At 40.8% G+C, this 19321-nt stretch overlaps 1 protein-coding gene across 3 annotated transcripts; it reads right to left on the reverse strand.

Moving 5' to 3' along the window:
* Positions 1-42: 42 nt before the first annotated feature.
* On the reverse strand, positions 43-14076 carry LOC137102079 (NLR family CARD domain-containing protein 3-like). 3 transcript variants are annotated; one of them, XM_067481206.1, is made up of 14 exons: positions 13903-14076; positions 12999-13113; positions 12676-12780; positions 12009-12113; positions 11754-11858; positions 11513-11617; positions 10550-10628; positions 10197-10425; positions 7341-9129; positions 7066-7239; positions 6374-6547; positions 5827-6000; positions 4838-4884; positions 43-4683 (listed from the first exon to the last, which is right to left on the reverse strand). In XM_067481206.1, exons 1-14 carry the CDS (start codon positions 13967-13969, stop codon positions 4139-4141), a joined length of 3813 nt encoding a protein of 1270 aa, XP_067337307.1. In that variant the 5' UTR covers positions 13970-14076; the 3' UTR covers positions 43-4138. The 3 variants fall into 3 exon arrangements, with proteins under 3 accessions (XP_067337307.1, XP_067337306.1, XP_067337308.1); XM_067481205.1 differs by having other exon boundaries at positions 5827-6009; XM_067481207.1 differs by having other exon boundaries at positions 4546-4683; positions 5827-6022.
* Positions 14077-19321: the final 5245 nt, after the last annotated feature.

Consider the following 19321-nt stretch of genomic DNA (forward strand, 5'->3'; position numbering starts at 1 on the left):
CATAATAAAAATGTGGAATTTGCATGTTCGGGCTTCCTCCCACAATCCAAAGACATGCATGTTAGGTTAATTGGTGACTCTAAATCAGGGGTCACCAACATGGTACCCACACATGAGTGAGAGTGTGTATTCACTCATTGTGTGGGCATGCAGTGGTTCAGTGTTTTTGTGTCCAGTGTATACAGTAGCTGGGATAGCAGCAATGTATCAGTCAGTTAGTGACTGAGTGACATGAGTGTGATGGCCTGAGGAAAGAAACTGTTCAGGTGTCTGGTGGTTTTGATAGGAAGAGCTCTGTAGCACCTGCAGGGGACCAATGATTCTGTCTGCTGCAGTCTGTTCTTGTCTTGTTTGGTGGCTGCTCCGAATCAGACTGTGATGGAAGAGCACAGGACAGATGCAATGACAGCAGAGCTCCTGTGGCAGGTTGAACTTCCTCAGTAGGAAATACATTCGTTGCTGAGCCTTTCTGAGGATAGTTTCGATGTTATTATCCCACCTCAAGTCTTGGGAGATGGTGGAATCCAAGAATTTAAAGGATTCCAAAGTTGACACAGAGCTGGTGGATATAATGAGTCTCTTGGCTATGTGGCCTTCGTACATGTAGCTAGGAGGGACTGGGAGTTGAACCACTGAACCTGTGGTCCATGGATGCCTGCCATACCAACTGAACTACAGCTGCCCCAAATCCACTATCATCTCCACAGTCTTAAATATGTTCAAATCCAGGTTGTTTTGACTACACCACAGCACTATCTGATCAACCTAGAGACTGCATCGAGTATGCAGTCTCATTGTCATCTCAGATGAGGCCAATAATAGCTTTGTTGTCCTCAAACTTTAGGAGCTTGACCATTTTGTCACATAAGATGCAGTTGTTTGTGCAGAGAGAGAAGACCAGAGGGTAGAGGACACATCCCTGAACCCGTACTGGTTTTGTGTGTGCAGGATGTAAACTTTAACCCTTGGTTATCCCCTGTGTCCTTTTTAACACTAGTTGTTCAATAGATTTTATAACCCCAGGTGGTCAGAGCAACTGGGCTGAAGTCATTCAATACAAGCTTTCTTAGGGGCTGGAATTATTGAATGTTAAAGGTAGAGGGGATTTTAGACGGCTCCAGTGATCTGTTGAAAATTCAGGTGAGGACTGAGGCCAGTCAGCATGGGCTGATGAACTAATATCCAGGCAACCTGGCAGCTGCAGTGCATTATCCAGGATGGATCCGCTGAGCTATGTTTCACTGAAGCAAGGGACAGGAGAAAGTGCAAAGTCCATATTTGTTCTGTTCAGAAGTAGCAGCTCATCCATTTTCGGGCAAGGACCAGAGATTGGGCAAGGGAACTGATAGGAACCCTGTGCAAAATCTGCACTGATGTATTTTCACAAACTTACCAGCACACTTCCCTTGGCTGTGTCACCTCCAAGATTCATTGACGACTGCTACTCCCTCAACTAAGATTTCAAAATATATTTGGATGTATTAAGACTAGTAAAAGACTGTGGAGTGGATAGTCTGAAATTAAGCAGGTCATCTCTGGTATATTTCATTAGTTTCTTGTAGCAAATACGCACAAAATGTACAAAAACAAACAAAGGTCCAAGATAAAGCAGCCGTCTGCAGGTGGATTGGGTTTATACTACAAATACAAAGATCCAGTATAAGAAGTAAATCATTTCTGAAAACATGTAGGATAAAATGGATTTTTGTTGTTAAAAAAGTTCCTCTTCAATTCTGTTTTACTTCAAAAACTTCAAAACACCTCTACCTTCATCTTATGCTGCATCTCCCTGTACTCCTGTCTACTCTCTTTGGTCTTCTCAGTGTTCAACTTCTTCTGTCCATTTTCCTCTTTCTTACGATGACACACCAAGTACCCTCCTATCTGTCTCCCTGATCACATTAGCTGTAGTGGTCAAGTCATCTGGAAGCCCCTCCTGACTACCCAGAGCCTGTCTTAGCTCCTCCCTAAAAACTACACAACATTCTTCCTTTTTCAACTTCCACCACTTGGTCCTCTGCCTTAGTCCTCTTCATCTTTCTCACCACCAGTTACTGATCTCTTTCAGATTACAACGTCGAAACAAGATGTAGTCCACCTGAGATGTAGTCCACCTCTTATAAGTCATCCAATGTTCCTGCCTTTTTCATGCCTCACAAACTCCTCTTTCAGGATAACTCCTACTCCATTTGTCTTCCTATCTGACCCATGGTAAAACAACTTAAGCTTCGAGCCTTGATACCTTTCCACCTGGTCTCCTGGACACACAATATATTACCTTTTCTTCTCTGCATCATGCCAACCAACTCTCTAGCCTTCCCTGTCATAGTCCCAACATTCAGTGTCCCTACTGTCAGTCCTATACTCTTGGTTTCCCTCTCTGTGCCTATGAACACACCATCCTCCTCTCCTTCAACCAACAGTAGCCCAACTTCCACCAGCGGCGGTTGTTGTTAACTCGGGCGCCGACTGATCTGGTATGGAAGTCAGATTCGGTGTGGAAGTCATGATTCACATATTTGATTCGGCATGTGTGTTACATTGTATGCCCTTCCTGACACAACCCTCTGCATTTATCCTTGAGACTTGGGACTGGCGTAAAAAGACACCGGCCTGTGGCTCCTTGTTGTTGCATTGTTTTACGTACTGTAGATTCATAAACGCAAATGTTAGCCACTTGTAATGATGTCTTCAAATCTTGCTGTCACTCAGGTTTGTTTCTTTACCTCATTGATGAGTCTTTGTTTTGCTCTTGGGTAAAACCCTCTCCAATCATGTGGTTGGAGGAGTTTTTATCTTTGTTTTTATCATTGTGGAACTTTTTCTGCTTCAAGCTGTAACCGGCGCGCAACAGCTGTATGAAGCTGGACTCATTTGTTTACAGTTGGGAACAGCTGATCGGCCGCAGCAGACTAGTACCGTGGATTTAAGTTTTGTTCGGACTTTAAACATCCCGGACGAAATAATGAGTAAAACAGCGAGAGGTCGCAGAGCTGGAAAAAAGCGGAGGGGTGGAAAAGAAAAAAAGGGCAGAGTGTAAACTAATGTGTTTCACGGAGAAATGGCTGCAGGACAGTATGTCCGACACATGCATACATGAAAGGAGGCCTGGTTATGTACATCAACAAGAGGTGGGGTCTTACTGGTCACGTTACTGTGAAAGAAAGAGTCTGTTGCCCGGACATCGAACTGTTGGCGGTGGGCCTTCGTCCTTACTATATGCCCAGAGAGTTCTCAAATGCCATATGGATCGTTGTCTATCTTCTTCCCTGTACGTTTTCAACTGGCATCATACACTCGACTTTAATCATGCAACTCCCTCCAAGATCCTTCCCACCTTCACATAGTATAGAAGGATGCGTTCAGGTTAGGTGACAGGAAAGCAGTGAGGGAGGTCCAGATATGGTTGGTGGTAAATATCAAAGAGGGGAAGGAGGCTTACAGGAGGAACTTGAACAGAGGCTTCAACAGAAGGACATCAGAGCAGTCTGGAGTGACATGAAAAGCATCACTGGATATAAAACCAGCAGCCAGAGGACCAAGGGGAGTGTGGGTAGAGCTAATGATTTTAACACCTTTTTCAACAGGTTTGATGTGCCTCATATCCACTTCCCCCGAAGGAGGGAAGGAGTGTCCCTAGTAAAGGTTGTTGTTCTTCTTAACTTCAATGACATGTTTCAGTCTCTGTAATAAAGAGTTGTGGCTGATTGATTGAAACAAGTTTTCCTGCACAGATGTTCTCATAATTGCTTTATAACTACTTTTTTGTGGATCTCAGAATTAAAGGGGAGATTGGATATCAGGTTGTAATTGGCAAAATTACTTGGGTCAAAACAAGGTTTTTTAAGAAGAGGTTGGATTGAAGCTACCTTAAGAACTCAGTTTATAGTCACAGATACATTGAAAATTGAACAGGGTTCAGAAACTGCCACCACTTAATGTACAGGGGAATAAACTGTTATTGACCAGAGTAGAAGAAACAATTTTGAGACATTTTAATCTTGAGATTGTTTCACTGTTGTTGGCAAAACTCAAATTCTGACATTAAATGAAAATGAGATCAGCATTTAAAGCTGTAGTCCCTTCAAGATTTTATCGTCCTCTGGTGCACAGGGTGAAGTACAGGGAACTCTCCCTCCTACAGAGAACACAGAGACACTGAAGAACCAACACAGAACCTAAAGCCAGGATACAGAGGTTCAGTGAATGTGCTGTTGAAGGTGTGGAGGTGGATCATTGTGTCAGAAGAGATGTTGTAGAAGGACAAAGTACCAGCAGGACAGTCCACATACACTGCTACTCTGTTAGAGACAGAGGACAAGGGTGAGGATGAGGACGAGTGGATGGATATTTTACTGTTATTGTGCCAGACATCATAACCACGTTCAGAGCAGCTCAGACTCCAGGACTGATCGTTCCTTCCAAACCTGCATTCATCACCTCCTCCTTTCCTGCTGATTCCTCTGTAACTCAGTGCTATACGAACTTTTCCACTCCACTTGACCTCCCAGTAACAGCGACCAGTCAGACCATTTCTACAGAGTAGCTGAACCCAGCGCTCGAATCTGTCTGGATGATCAGGGTATGGGTGATGCTCCTCTAGCCGTGTCACGGTCCTGTTGTCATCACACAGTTTGAGCTTTCTGTGTGCTGAGCTATTGTCCAGTTCCAGTTCACAGAAATCTGATACAAAGACAGAAAATACAGTTTCATATTATTAAACACATCTCATATTTTTTGGTACCAGTATTTTTTATTTCTGTGTAATTAATGACACATTTTGCTTGTCATTGTAAATCAGTGTGTTGATCATCAGTCAGATTAGATCTCCACTTACACTTCTTCAGACCAGGTTTTAACTTCTGCTCTCCACCATGATCCAACCTGAAGGAACAAACAGTCAAAATGGAGATGTATTCTTAATATCACTTTGGTATGAGTTCATCGGACAGACAGGCTGAGTACACATTAGCTTGGTTCAGCATCAGTGGGGGGAAGTGTACGTCTGTCCTTGATGAACATCAGAGGTGACACCAGTGAGAGGATTATGCTATTTCTTACAACAGCATAATAGCATTGTCTATTTTCCATCTTCCTGCATTACTTATAATCTCTGTTTCCTATCATTTACCCTCTCAGCCACTAAATGTTTTCAGTATCTTACTCTTTTTCTCTTGCACTGTCTTCTGCACACATGGCCTTCAACCCAAACTTCTTTACTGATGATTGCCTCTTTTACCTACCCATGTGGAACTTTCTGCCTGATAATGTTGGACTTTGCTTCTGGAATTAGTATTTCCCATTTTGTTTACCACTGGAACACTGCATCTCTGTGGCAGCACCAGTGTATCCTATCCAGAGACCTTATTCTACATAGTTTTAATTTCTGCTTTTATCAATTTATCCAAAGTAAAATGAAAATTTTTAATTTCTCCCACAATTCACCCCCATCGATTCCCTGACACTGAGTTATATTTTTCGGGTACATTGTAAACATTAATACCACTGTGTATTAATGTTTGCCATTAAGTTTACAAAGCCTTTAGATTTGTTCTCTATTTCTACAGCCACAGGTAAGCCTGCACTCTGACAGCAAATTGATTTATTGGGATAATATGCCACTATGATGTTTTTAAGAAAAGATGAAGCTTGAGCAGAAGGTATGAAGAAATATGATTTCTTGCTAAGACCTAATCTCTGAGAAAGAGATCTCTCTCTTGGTAATTCCATCCAGTATCCTCACACATGAAGAAGTGCTTCATGGTGACAAAAAGAGAGATGAAAAAGAGAAACAACATTCACCTATAGTGCATAGCCTGTTCCTACCTGAGAGTGTCCAGTTTCCGGTGAAGACCCTCCAGTCCAACAGACAGCAGCTTTATTCCAGATTCTCCTGGATTGTTGTAGCTCAGGTCCAGCTCTTTCAGGTGGGAGTTGGTGGAGCTCAGAGCTGAGGCCAGAGAAGCACAGCCTTCCTCCGTTACTTGACAGCCTGAGAGTCTGGAAACACTGCAAATATAGTCTTATACAAACATAAGAAAAGAAAAATGCTACAGATTTGAATTGAAATTGAAACCAAGTTTATGGATAATTTTAGGAGCAGCATGTTAGTAGAGCAATGGCAGCAGCTTTGGTGCTGTGTGTCTACACAGGAAGCACAGGTTTAGGTCACTCAAATTTCAGAATTTGTTGATACACAAGAAACTAGACTTGAGCCATAAAAAGGTGCTGCATGTTGTATTAACATGGTTGCAGCATGAGTCACATGTGAGGCGACATGCTGTAGACAGCTGGACTGATATAAATAGGAGTGTATCTGTGGCATGAGATGCAACTGGAAAAAAAAACACAACTGAAATATCTGATTTCTGACCTTAGAGTTTCCAGTTTACAGTGTGAATTCTCCAGACCAGCAGACAGCAGCTTTACTCCTGCATCCTGCAGATCGTTGTTACTTATGTCAAGCTCTTTGATACTAGAGGACTTGGAGGTGAGAACTGAGGACAGAGCTTCACAACTTCTCTCTGACAGATTACAGTCAGTCAAACTAAAAAGAAACATAAATTAGGTCATTTGTTTCAGATCTGAATCAGACATAATTTTACGCTGGAGGAGAAACAGGGAGAGACTCCCAAACTGCTGCTATAAAGTAAAATGCAAAACCTAACCCAAGTCTTACTGCAACACTAATCAGTTAGCTCCCCTTCCTGCAGGTCTTACTAGTCCTTAGAACTAGTCTCCTTCTTCTTTCTGCTTCTCAACACACACAGTGTGCTACAAAAACAGAATCTGTGGCCTTTATCATTTATGGTCATATTAAAGTATACTTAACACAGAGCAACTGTGAGTATGAATCATGTCATTATTGTGCAAAATTACTTATCACGTGCCATTATTGTTTTGAAAGTGAGGTATATCTGATGTGTGTTAAACATCATGTTCAGTGTCATGTTAAATGCCCCACCTCTAATACCTAGGTTAAGTTAGACTAGAGCTAATACTTCCTTTTCAATAAAATAGGGTTAGGGAGCAGCACTAGCACTTTAAAATCCAATGATTACTGACCTGAGGAACTCTACAGTACAGTGTGGACTTTCCAGTCCAGTAGAGAGCAACTTTACTCCTGAATCTTGCAGATTGTTATTGCTCAGGTCCAGCTCTCTCAGACTACAGGACTGCGAGTTGAGTACTGAAGACAGAGCTTCACAGCTTCTCTTTGAGAGGTTACAGTGACTCAGCCTAGATAGGAATTATTGATATGTTGATGTTTTTTCTCTTTTTTTTCTATAAAGTACAATAAAATGGTCATAAATAATTTGATGATAAATTAGTCCACCTACAGAGCTTTGTTGCTGGCTTTGACTACTGGCAGCAGCTGCAGAAGAGCCTCATCTGAAGCAGAATATTTCTTCAGGTCAAACACATCCAGATCTTTTTCTGATGACAGTAAGATGAAGACCAGAGCTGACCACTGAGCAGGAGACAGTTTATCTGTGAATAAACCTTCTGATCTTAGGTACCATTGAATATCCTCCACTAAATAATGATCATTTAGTTCATTCAGACAGTGGAACAAGTTTATTCTTTTCTCTATAGGCAGATTTTCACTGATCTTGTCCTTGATGTACTCAACAGTCATTTGATTGCTTCCTGTTCCTGTCAATAGGCCTTGAAGGAGACCCTGATTGGACTGTATTGAAAGTCCCAGGAGGAAACGAAGAAACAGATCTAGATGTCCATTTGGACTCTGCAAGGCTTTGTCAACGGCAATCTGGTACAGATGTTTGAGCTTTGGTTTGTGCTTGAGAACTTTAGACAATGGGGACATTGATTGTTCTTCTGCCATTAAATTGACTCCAGAGTTGATGAATGTCAGATGGACATGAAGAGCAGCCAGGAACTCCTGAACACTCAGATGGACGAAGCAGAACACCTTCTCCTGGTACAGTCCTCTCTCCTCTTTAAAGATCTGTGTGAACACTCCTGAGTACACTGAGGCTGCTCTGATATCAATGCCACAATCCGTCAGGTCTGATTCATAGAAGATCAGGTTTCCTTTCTGCAGCTGCTCAAAAGCCAGTTTTCCCAGAGACTCAATCATTTCCCTGCTCTCTGGACTCCAGTGTGGATCTGTCTCAGCTCCCCCATCATACTTGATGGTCTTCAGTTTGGACTGAACCACCAGGAAGTGAATGTACATCTCAGTCAAGGTCGTGGGCAGCTCTTCTCCCTCTTTGGTTTTCAAAACATCCTCCAGAACTGTAGCAGTGATCCAGCAGAAGACTGGAATGTGGCACATGATGTGGAGGCTTCGTGATGTCTTGATGTGCGAGATGATTCTGCTGGCCTGCTCCTCATCTCTGAATCTCTTCCTGAAGTACACCTCCTTCTGTGGGTCAGTGAACCCTCTGACCTCTGTCACCATGTCAACACACTCAGGAGGGATCTGATTGGATGCTGCAGGTCGTGTGGTTATCCAGAGGCGAGCAGAGGGAAGCAGGTTCCCCCTGATGAGGTTTGTCAGCAGCACATCCACTGAGGTGGACTCTGTAACATCAGTCAGGATCATGTTGTTCTTAAAGTCCAGAGGAAGTCGACACTCATCCAGACCATCAAAGATGAACACAACCTGGAACTCTTCAAACCTGCAGATTCCTGCTTCTTTGGTTTCAGGAAAGAAGCAATGAACAAGTTCCACCAAGCTGAACTTTTTCTCTTTCAGCACATTCAGTTCTTTGAAAGTCAATGGAAATGTGAACTCTATGTCCTGGTTGGCTTTGTCTTCAGCCCAGTCCAGAGTGAATTTCTGTGTTAAGACTGTTTTCCCAATACCAGCCACTCCCTTTGTCATCACTGTACGGATTGGTTCGTATATTTCAGGTGAGGTTTTAAAAATGTCTTCACATCTGATTGATTCTTGTTTCTCTGGTTTCCTGCACGTGGTTTCGATCTGTCTCACCTCATGTTCTTTATTGACCTCTCCAGTCAACATTTCTGTGATGTAGAGCTCTGTGTATATCTGATTCAGAGGGGTTGGGGTTCCAGCTTTAGAAAACCCTTCAAAAACACACTGGACCTTCTTCTTCAGGTTAGATTTGAGTTTATGTTGACACACTGCAGCATGAGTCCCTGGATGAAAAAAATACAAATGCAAGTGTGCAGATGTTGCAGTAAGTCTAAAGAATTTTAGATTTAACTGGGACTCTGATGGTTATACTATAACTTATAGCAGTTATTCCCCCAAGTAAAGTTCAAGTATCTTAGGGTCTTGTTCACAGTGATTTTAAAATAATGTGGGAGATCAAAAAGTGCATTGGTGTAGCATTGGTGTAGCATCAGCAGTAATCCTGATGTTCCAAACCAATATCATGAAAAGGGAGCTGAGCTGCAAGCCAAAGCTCTTAGTTTTTCAACCCTTATGTACAGTATGCTCTGGAGCTTTGGATCTGAAAGGAGTTTAATGTGCATTGAATATAGCCACTTATGATGGCTCATGCATCACATCAAGATGTCCTTCCTTAAAGAGGGCCTCTGTGGTTGTCCAGCCAAAATTGAAAGACATATGGGAGAAAGTTTCTACGAGGACATTTTCTTCTGTCTAAAAAGAACAAGAAAGCACAACAGATGTTCACAAAACTGCATCTGAATAACCACAAGACTCGTGGAACAATATTCTATGGACAGATGAGACCAAAGTGGACTTGTTTGGACTTAATGTCCAGAGGCATGTTTGGTGAAAAACAAACAAAGCATTTAAGCAGAAACACCTCTGACCCACTGTCAAGCACAACCATGGAGGGGTGATGATTTGAGCCACAGGACCTAGACACCTTGCTTTTATTGAGTCAACCATATTCTTGAGGCTTAGTCCAAACTATATCATGCAACAGGACAATGATCTGAAGCAGACCAGCCAATTTACATAAGAATGACTGAAAAATAAAAAGATTTCAGAATGGCCTAGTCAAACTCAAGAACTCAACCCAATTGAAATGACTGATCTGTGCATAAGTGCACGCTCAAAAACCCCAATGAACTGAAGCAGTGTTATAAAGACAAATGGGCTAGAATTCCTCCACAACGACGTGAGAGAGTGATAAAGTCATACAGGAAACTATTACTTTAAGCTACTTCTGCTAAAGGTGGATGCAAGCTCGGAATCATGGGGGGTAACATAATGCATATAATCCTCTTACTGCTCTGCAGACAGTCAGCCAGGTCCTCCTGCTTCATTCTCCTCAGGACGTTCAGTGTGATCTTTAGAAGTGCCTCTCTGCTTCTTCTACTCTGCTCTTCAACCTCTTTGTCCATCATCTCCTCATCCTCCCTTTGATTCTCCAAGCATTCTGGGTAACCTGAACTCAGAACTTTCTGGAACATTTTCAGCTCCTTCTTAACAAGACAGATGATGTTCTCCTCAACCAGCTGAAAAAAACTAAAACAATGAGTAAACTCTAATTCATGGACCTATAACCAGATCATCTGATAGACTCAAAGTCTGCTGGTCTACAGTGTTGTAGTCAGCAATCATAGCCATACTTGTACACACCGTGAATATGGAATCCAGGTCTGTTTGATGCCTTTGGACAGACTGACCACCAACAACCTCTGAGTTCTGCCGATAAAATCTGTAGAGAAAATACAATGATCAACATATGACTTAGTGTAAATTTTTTATTGATGTGATTGTTGTAAAAACACGAGTGGCAATTTGCTAACCAGTAACAGGTATACAGTTAAGTTGTTGTTGTGGATTGTTTATTATGTTATGTGTTAATGATGTCATTTTGGTAGAAAGTGTTAGTATATAATAGGTGAGGTCGTCTGACTGACTTTTCAATAGTCTTTTCACAGAAACTTGCAAGCTGCAAGAAAACAGGTTCCTGTCACGATGGTGTCAAATTAAACTTTTTTCCAGATTTATGAGCCTTTTTAGCAGTTTGCAAAACTTTGGCGGTTTGAGATATGTACCATGGATTCGCCTACCAATGACAATGAAATGACACTGTATCAGGCCAGTATCCACTCCATTCTTCTTCTTACCCAGCTTTAACTTCTTTCTCATCACCCTTTCTCCTCCAAGATAGAAAACATCCTCGCTAGCGATATAACCAAACAATCCCCAACATTTCTTTATCCCGACATTTTATCCTCGACATCATCTTAATTTCTGTATATTTCTGTATATTCAATCAAAATGAGACAGGGTAAACCATAGAGTCCATCTGGACCCTAGCAGACTGGGGAGATGATGGCCTTTTCACCATGGATACAAATGCAATGATGCAGAAAGTATGAATTAAGATTTACACAGCAGGTACGTAGCTTTAACATTAGCCTTAGAAGTGGCATTAGCCTGTCAGATTGGTAGATGATGAGTAGTATTATGTGGTCCCTCAGTGTCAGTGGACTCTGGTAGAAACATATCTTTACATTGACCTGTATGGTAATTCCTGGATATAGTGTTTAAAAAGCACTGACCCAGGAATATTAACAATTTAAAATAATTTACTTAGCAAAATGTTTTCTCTGAATCTTCATATAAAATGTTTTGAAGTGTTGACTTGTCATGGACACACAGCTGGGTGCCCAGTAGCCTGGTTCCTGCTGTTGGATCCTAATAGAAACAGAACAGAGATAAATGCTCAGGTGCAGATATAAACACTGTTGATGATGATTTTATATTTTAAGTAAATGTTTTAATACGGATAGGAACAAAATGTAACATTAATAACTCCCAGTTTAATGTTTACCTTTGACTATCATTAAACCCAATGGGTTTACGCATGGACCAATCACTGCTGAGGGAAACGCAACTGGGTTCAGGTCCAGGAGAGTCTGATCTCCCACTTTGGTGGCTGAGAAAATCCGCAAATTTGGTAAATGCAAAAGTACACTAAACTTCTTTTGGTAACGTGCTGCTTAAAAAAAACTACATTTACTTTAAAATGTTTTAATACTGATAGTAACCAAATGTGATATTAGTAACTCACAGTTTAAAGTTTTACCTTTGACTATCATTAAACCCAATGGATTTACGCATGGACCAATCACTGCTGAGGGAAACACAGTTGGGTTCAGGTCCAGGAGAGTGTGGTTTCCCAGAATGGTAACTGAGAAAAATCACACTGGTAAATGCACAGGTACAGTCAACGTTTTTCAATTGAAACCAGCTTTATTTATATTATCTGTGACCTCTGCTAACTGCTTTATCAAAGACAAAGGTTTTAAGCCTAGCCTTAAAAGTAGAGAGGGTGTCAGCAAGACATTTGACTGTGGCCGCCGGAGTCTCTAACTTCACGTTTCTGACTATAGAGCTGCCAATGACTAGAACTGGTTTCTCAGCGGGTGTGTTACTGAGTGAAATTGATTAGAAATGTGAACCGACTGGTGGTGAACCTTGGGCGTCTTTTTAGCATTAGATCTCTTACGAACCATCACCCAGCCGGACTGGCTTCCCGCTAAGCTAGGTCGGCCCGCACCAGCTACCAGGGCCTGACTAGCTGGACCACTTTCCATGGTGCGAAGCCTCCAAAGCAGCAAAAACTTTAAACTTGTTATAGATCCCATTAACGCTAAAGGAGGCAGAGGAAAAACTGAAGCAGACACAGGGAGACAGAGAAAATTATTAAGATAAGAAAAGGTAACGTTAATAACTCCCAGTTAAATTCTTACCTTTGATTTTCATTAAACGCAATAGGTTTACGCGTGGACCAATCACTGCTAAGGGAAACACAGCTGGGTTCAGGTCCAGGAGAGTCTGGTTTCCCACAGCCATCACTGAGAAAATTGCACAGGTAAATGCACAGGTACACTAAACTTCTTGCAGTAAATTGCTGCTGAAAGTTGTTTTTATATTGATAAATAAATAAATATACTGTGAGAACATTTTGGGCTCAGGTCCATATTTATGTTTAGTATCAGGACTCAGGAAAATGATAGTTTAATGGTATGAGGCATGGAGAAGAGTGATGGACAGCTAGAGATCCTCATCTCACCTCTGAGCTTTGATCCGGCTTCTAGGATCCCAACACAGAGTGGTTTTAGTGGGAGGGACTCCCTCTCGTCTGTCCTCACACTGATACATAGTAGGGTCCACATCTGCTGGGAGAGCTGAACTCAGTCAGTAGAGTCATTCCTCTTAATAAAAAAAGTCTCCAACATCCAAGTTGTACACAAAGATTCATAACATGCCACATCTCAAAATGATTTTTGTCCCATTTGTTAAAAAACAATTGTCAGAATCAATAATTGTGATCTAGTATCTGTAGTTTTTTTACTTTTCTACATGTGGCACAACTACACCAAATCAGACGTTTGTTTAAAATTCCATTCTAAACAACAAACTGCATTGCACACGGTCGGTATATTTGCACCCTTATGAGTATTTTAAAATGTCTGAAATATAAAAGATTGTGAACATAGAGTCGCAGGATAAATTTCTCTTCTGTTTGAGCCCTGACACAGTAGCTGAGGGGTTCCAAAAGTCACAAAGTTCCCTTTGATCCCATTGATTCTGATCCTTCTAAAAAAGGTGTTGCACAGTTGAGATATGGACTGTGCAAAAGGGACGTTGATAAAACCAAATGTCTTCCACATAATAGGACAATGGTGAAGACTCAGAGCATTTACAGTTTAAAAAAAGTACATAACTCAAAGTGATTAAAGCTGTCCAACAAGTTGTGAAACGACAAGATTCTGTAATGATGAGAGCTCAGCTTTTCCTGGTAATTACTAACAATAATACTGCATGTATGTAATCATTCCAAAACCCCTGCACTCTATCCCAGACAGTTAATCACCATCAAGAACAATTTCTCTAGTCCAGTCAAACAATGGTACAACACAGTGGAATCCCAGTCCATCACAATCATGTTCACATTTCTCTGCTAGTTTTCTCACCTGCTAAACTCACTTCAGGTCGACTCACAGACACTTTGGGGTCATTTGAAGAAAAGAAGCTGCTCATTGTCCCTCATCAGTCCTGAAGTCTGTGAGCTTTTGATGTGGCGACAAAGTTACAGCTTTACAACTTCACAGTCCAAAAAAATCCAAAAAAAAACAGAACAACTTCACAACCTGTCCAACAAGTAATAGGTTTCTGATTTTAACTTCCTTGTTCCTCTCTCATTACACCTGATCTCCTTCTACTCTCTGCTACAGTAGCTATGTGCTTTTAGGGGGATATTTTTAAATTAAAACACAGTGTGTGAAAATGAAAAGGACACTGTGTGCTCACTAGTCACACAATGCCAATGTGTCTGGTGGTGTATTGTTTGTGGTACTCAAGAACAGTGTTTCTATGGCTCTGCGCTGTGCAACAGCTGTAGCTGAAGGCATTTTGCTTTCAGTTTGTCAATTTGTTCGTCCATCCCAGTGAATGTGATATATCAGGAATGGCTTGAAGAAACTTCTTCTAATCTAGCACAAACATCCAACATGACTTAAACATGATCTGATTAGATCTTGGGGGGGGTCAGCTGTGAAAAGGGTATTATTACTGTGACTTTGCATATGTCCTTTTTATCCATCCCATATTTGTGAACACAATATCACAGTAATACCTAGACATATATTTATGTACAATATGGTAGAAATGTAAATACACTGATAAACTAATTAGATTTTGGTAGTCAATAGTGAAGGTCACTGTTACCTGACGTAACTATTTTTGTACACATGATATCTCAGGAAAAACTCGGATTGGATTTTTTTGAAAATTTGCAACAAATGACCACTTGGACTTGGACTGGGTCACTTTGGCCCCATGTCCATTTTATTCTTGAGGCTATATAAAAGGTACTTCTTGGGGGAATTTCTTCAAATATGTAACAAGCGTCAAGAATAAAATACTTAGATGACATTTTTTTCCCTTTCATTGTTGTGAATTACAGAAAAACCTTTGCAGACATTGTTGCGATAATATTCAAGGACGTTTCTCTGGGTTAGGGTTAGGACTTAAAGATGATCTGATTAGATTTTGGGGGGGTCAGCAGTCCTGTGTCACAGGAGACACCTCTCCACATTAAGATAAGTGATGGAGCGATTTTCGGCTGGTCCAACAAATTCTATCTCCATGTCCTTTGCCCTCCTGAGTATTTGAGGATTTTAATCACTATGTTACAGAACCTTGACACTGTCTCACATTTCCTCAAAAAACATTTATCGCAAAAACCCAGTCAGGTCCACACTCTGTCCACTAGATGGTGCCGCCTGGCCATGTTTGGATCGTGTGTACAGTAATACATCTGCACATGTGGGTTGATTTGAGTAAGGGAGGGGCCTGAGATAAGGTAAGACCCTTTTTTTCTGTTCCTCATCTGTGCTTCCTAACCAAACTTAGACCAGAATGGTGCCTGATTTTAAATTGTCACAATTTTCTTTAAACATCTTTTTATTAATTTCTCTAGTTAAACTTCAGTATAGAGTTACAGCTTAGCATGTGTGTGGGCAGTGTTTATGAGGACAAACTCTGGAACAATATCAAACTACCATTTTGACAATTTTTTACTAAGAAATGTTTGGAAGCACATTGTTTGTGACGACACTGTGTTAGGATCGTGTCTGTCAAGCCACAATTAGATTTTAGTAATGGATTTAATTAAGACTCACATGTACAAATGTGTAGTACAAACTGCAGACTTGACATTGTTTGTGATATGATATATTGTAGATTATAATATATTATTATACATATTATTATCAGACTTTGTTCAGGACACACGTCAGGTTAACTTTAGATATAAGTGGACTGGACCAGCTGGGGCTAAATATGTCAATGTATAAGCAGTTGCTGGATTTTCTCAGTGAGAGGCAACAACGAGTTCAAGTTGGAAACAACATTTCCATCACCATCACACCGACCACAGGAGTCCTCTACGGATGTGTGATCAGTCCCGTTTTTCACCTTGTTGACCCATGAATGCACACCAACCTTCAGCTCCAATCACGTACTGACTATGTGGACAACGCAACTGTAGTGGAGATGAGACAAACCACAGGAGCCACCTGACCAGGTGGTGCAGATACATCAATGTCCTCCTTCAGGTGAGTAAGGAATGGTTAATCCACCCAGCCATCCACCATGTGCTTTTTCTACTGTGGCACCATTGACAGCATTCAGACCAGCTGCAGCACTCTGTGTTACCGCCAACAGACCCTGCAGTTCACAGCTGGAAACCTCATTGGTGTATTACTACCTTCACTCCTGGACATATACAACACCCACTTCAACCAACAAGCTTTTAGCCTTGTGGGCAACTCCAGCCACCCCTCACATAGCCAGGAGAAGGTGCCTAGTTCTGTGTGCCTGCCATTGACCAGGCTGTCAGAAAGCTGAACTCTCTTTTTTATCCTCCACCTCCTGCTGCACTTAAAACATTGGACTTTGAACTTTTAGCACCTTCCTTTCATTAGAACACTCATCAGTACACCTGTTACTTTCGCAATTGTAAATAAGTTGTTTCCATGTGTTACACTACACAATCTTCTTAATTGCACTATAGCAACATGCTTGATGTTGGATGTGAGGCCGAACCAAGCTGACACTGTGCAAGAGCTGGGATACGCTCTGGACATGTTGCCAGTCTTCACATACTGAGACACACACAACACAACCATTCACATTCACACCCACGAGCAATTTAGAGTCAACCCAACATGCATGAGGAAACATGCAAACTCCACACAGAAAGGCTTGCAGCCAGCTGATGATTAGACCTGGGTGCGTAGTACTTCACCTCTGTGCACCCCGTGCTTTTATAAGCTTTTATTTTTACCTTTGTTCCCCTTTGAATTATATTTATGTCCTTTTAGAATAGTGCAGCACTTTCAACATGTAAATATGAACAGAATCAAATTAAACTGTCATTACTGCTTGTGGCAGTTGGTAATGGTAGCAAAGTCTCATTCTAAGATACTAGCTGAGAGTTACAATGGTTCCCTCTTTAATAAAAATTGTAATAGGCGTAACCACATGAAAATTTTCATTCTACCGTGTAGTTTTTGAATATTGATAGTTTTCATAAAATGACCTACACAGTCAAATTACATTACTATACAGTATTTCCAATATATTTTGAGTCATGAACACAGGTCTTTCTAAAAGCTGCTTTCTGACAGCTGATGATTTCATGTCATGTTTATAAGAGACAGAATTGTTTGAAATATGTGAAAATGGCAGGAAGGAAAGGAAGATCATTAATTGAATATAATACAAAATCAGTTGACTGAAAACTATTGATATCAAAAGTTATGGTTAGCTGCAAACTAGTCAGATGTGTTTTTAAATTCCCCCAGTTTTTCAAAGGGTTCATATTTTCATCACATATCAACAGTTTTTATTTCAGCTTGTCTCTGTTAATGAATCGATAGTTCAAATGCAAAACAAATGCAATAAGAGTATTTTTGTTGTTTGTCAAAGTTTATATTTATTGAATATCCAGACAAAATGAAATATGAATTTAATTAATTTAATTATTGAACATGTGCATTATGTTACTGTTTGCTACATTGAGATGAGTCTTCCTTCACACTAATCAGCAGCCTCTTCAGATGACTTTATTACACAGAGCTGCTGTAGTTAAAGTCTCAATGAAAACTTGGAAAACTTCTTTCTACAGATGCAAAGTCAGTGCAATTGTTCTGACATCAGCAGACGATATATTGTTTAATATAAAAAGACTAAATATACAGAGAATGCAGTGTCAGTGTTTGTATGCACAGGAGGAGATTCTCTCTCGTACAGAGAACACAGGGTCACAGAGGAGTCATACTCCCTTAACCCGAAGCCAGCAAACAGAGGTTTGGGGAATGTGGTTTTGAAGGTGTGGAGGTGGATCAGTTTCTCAGGGGAGACTCTGTAGAAGGACAGAGTTCCTTCAGGACAGTCCACATACACTGCTACTCTCCCAGAAAGAAGAGGAGTTGAAATCAATGACTGTCCCACTGTTATTGTGAAAGACACAAAAATCATCATCAGAGCATCTCAGACTCCAGGAGCAACCATTCCCTCCAAACCTGCAGTCAGCACCATCTCCTTTCCTGTTGATTCCTCTGTAATTCACTTCTACAAAACCCTTTCTGTAACAGTTACCAGTCAGACCATTACTACACAGAAGCTGATGCCAGTCAAATCTGTCTGGATGATCAGGATATGGCTGATCCTCCTCCACCCGGGTCATCTTCCTGTTGTCCTTAGACAGTTTTAGTTCTGTGTTTATTCTGTTTGGATCCAGCTCCAGCTCACAGACATCTGATGGAGAGAAAAACACAGGTTATCATTGGACATGTGATGTTTTTTCTTTGCTTACTGATATACAGATATTTTTATGAAGTGGAACAATTCAAACATGCATTTTCAAATTTTCTTTTGCAACTGGAAGCGACAGAATCAAACTAAATGCATACTTAGTCTCTGTTGTGCACAGTGTTCCATCCTGGAGGGAGAAACTCAGTCAGACCATGACTGTGGAAACAACCTTCACTGTAAAGGATTTGTTTTAGTCTAAAACATGACTTGTATAAACCTCCAAAACTTGAAGCACTGTTCTTTGGCACCTTAGCAACACTGCTGGACCCAAGATACAAAAATCTTTGCTTTTTATGTTCATTTACAGCCAAACAACGCAGTAAAATATCTGAAAGCAGAACGTGCTGCCGGAATGAGGAGCCCTGTGCCTACCCCATCAGCTTCTATGGGAAGAACATCTGAAGAAGAACAACCTGGACCTTCATCCCAAAGTGTACCATCAGCACCCAGTTCATGTAAGTGATTGTTAATTCTGTTCTTTTGTATTGTACTTTTCTTGCAAGTCGTTATCATGTGATTTGTAATTAATGACTAACAAAGGCATATTATATTGTTTCCTTAGATAACAAGCATTTCCAAACTGAACCTCAGTTATATGATGTCTCATGAAAACATACAGAAACTTCCTCTGGATATTTCTGACTTTGACTAAAAACTTAATGTGCCTGAACATTGAACTGAAGGCAGGTAAAGTTAAACTTTGTTTCTGGCTTTCAGGGAAATTGTTGCAGTTACAAATGTATTGGTATTCACGTTTATTAGTTTATTTTTATTTGCATTGGAACAACACAATAAAAACAGAGAAGAAAAGTCAAATCTGATACAATTCCACACAGAACCCAAAAAATGGATTAGACAAAATTATTGGCACCCTTGACTTAATACTTGGTGGCACCCCTTTGGCATAAATAACTGAAATCGATCGTCTCCTTTAACCATGAATGAGTTTCTTCCACCTTTCTACTGGAATTGTGGACCACTCTTCTTTTGCAAACTGCTCCAGGTCATTCA

The sequence above is a fragment of the Channa argus genome, chromosome 17 (assembly GCF_033026475.1).
Source record: "Channa argus isolate prfri chromosome 17, Channa argus male v1.0, whole genome shotgun sequence".
In the NCBI taxonomy this organism is placed as follows: domain Eukaryota; kingdom Metazoa; phylum Chordata; class Actinopteri; order Anabantiformes; family Channidae; genus Channa; species Channa argus.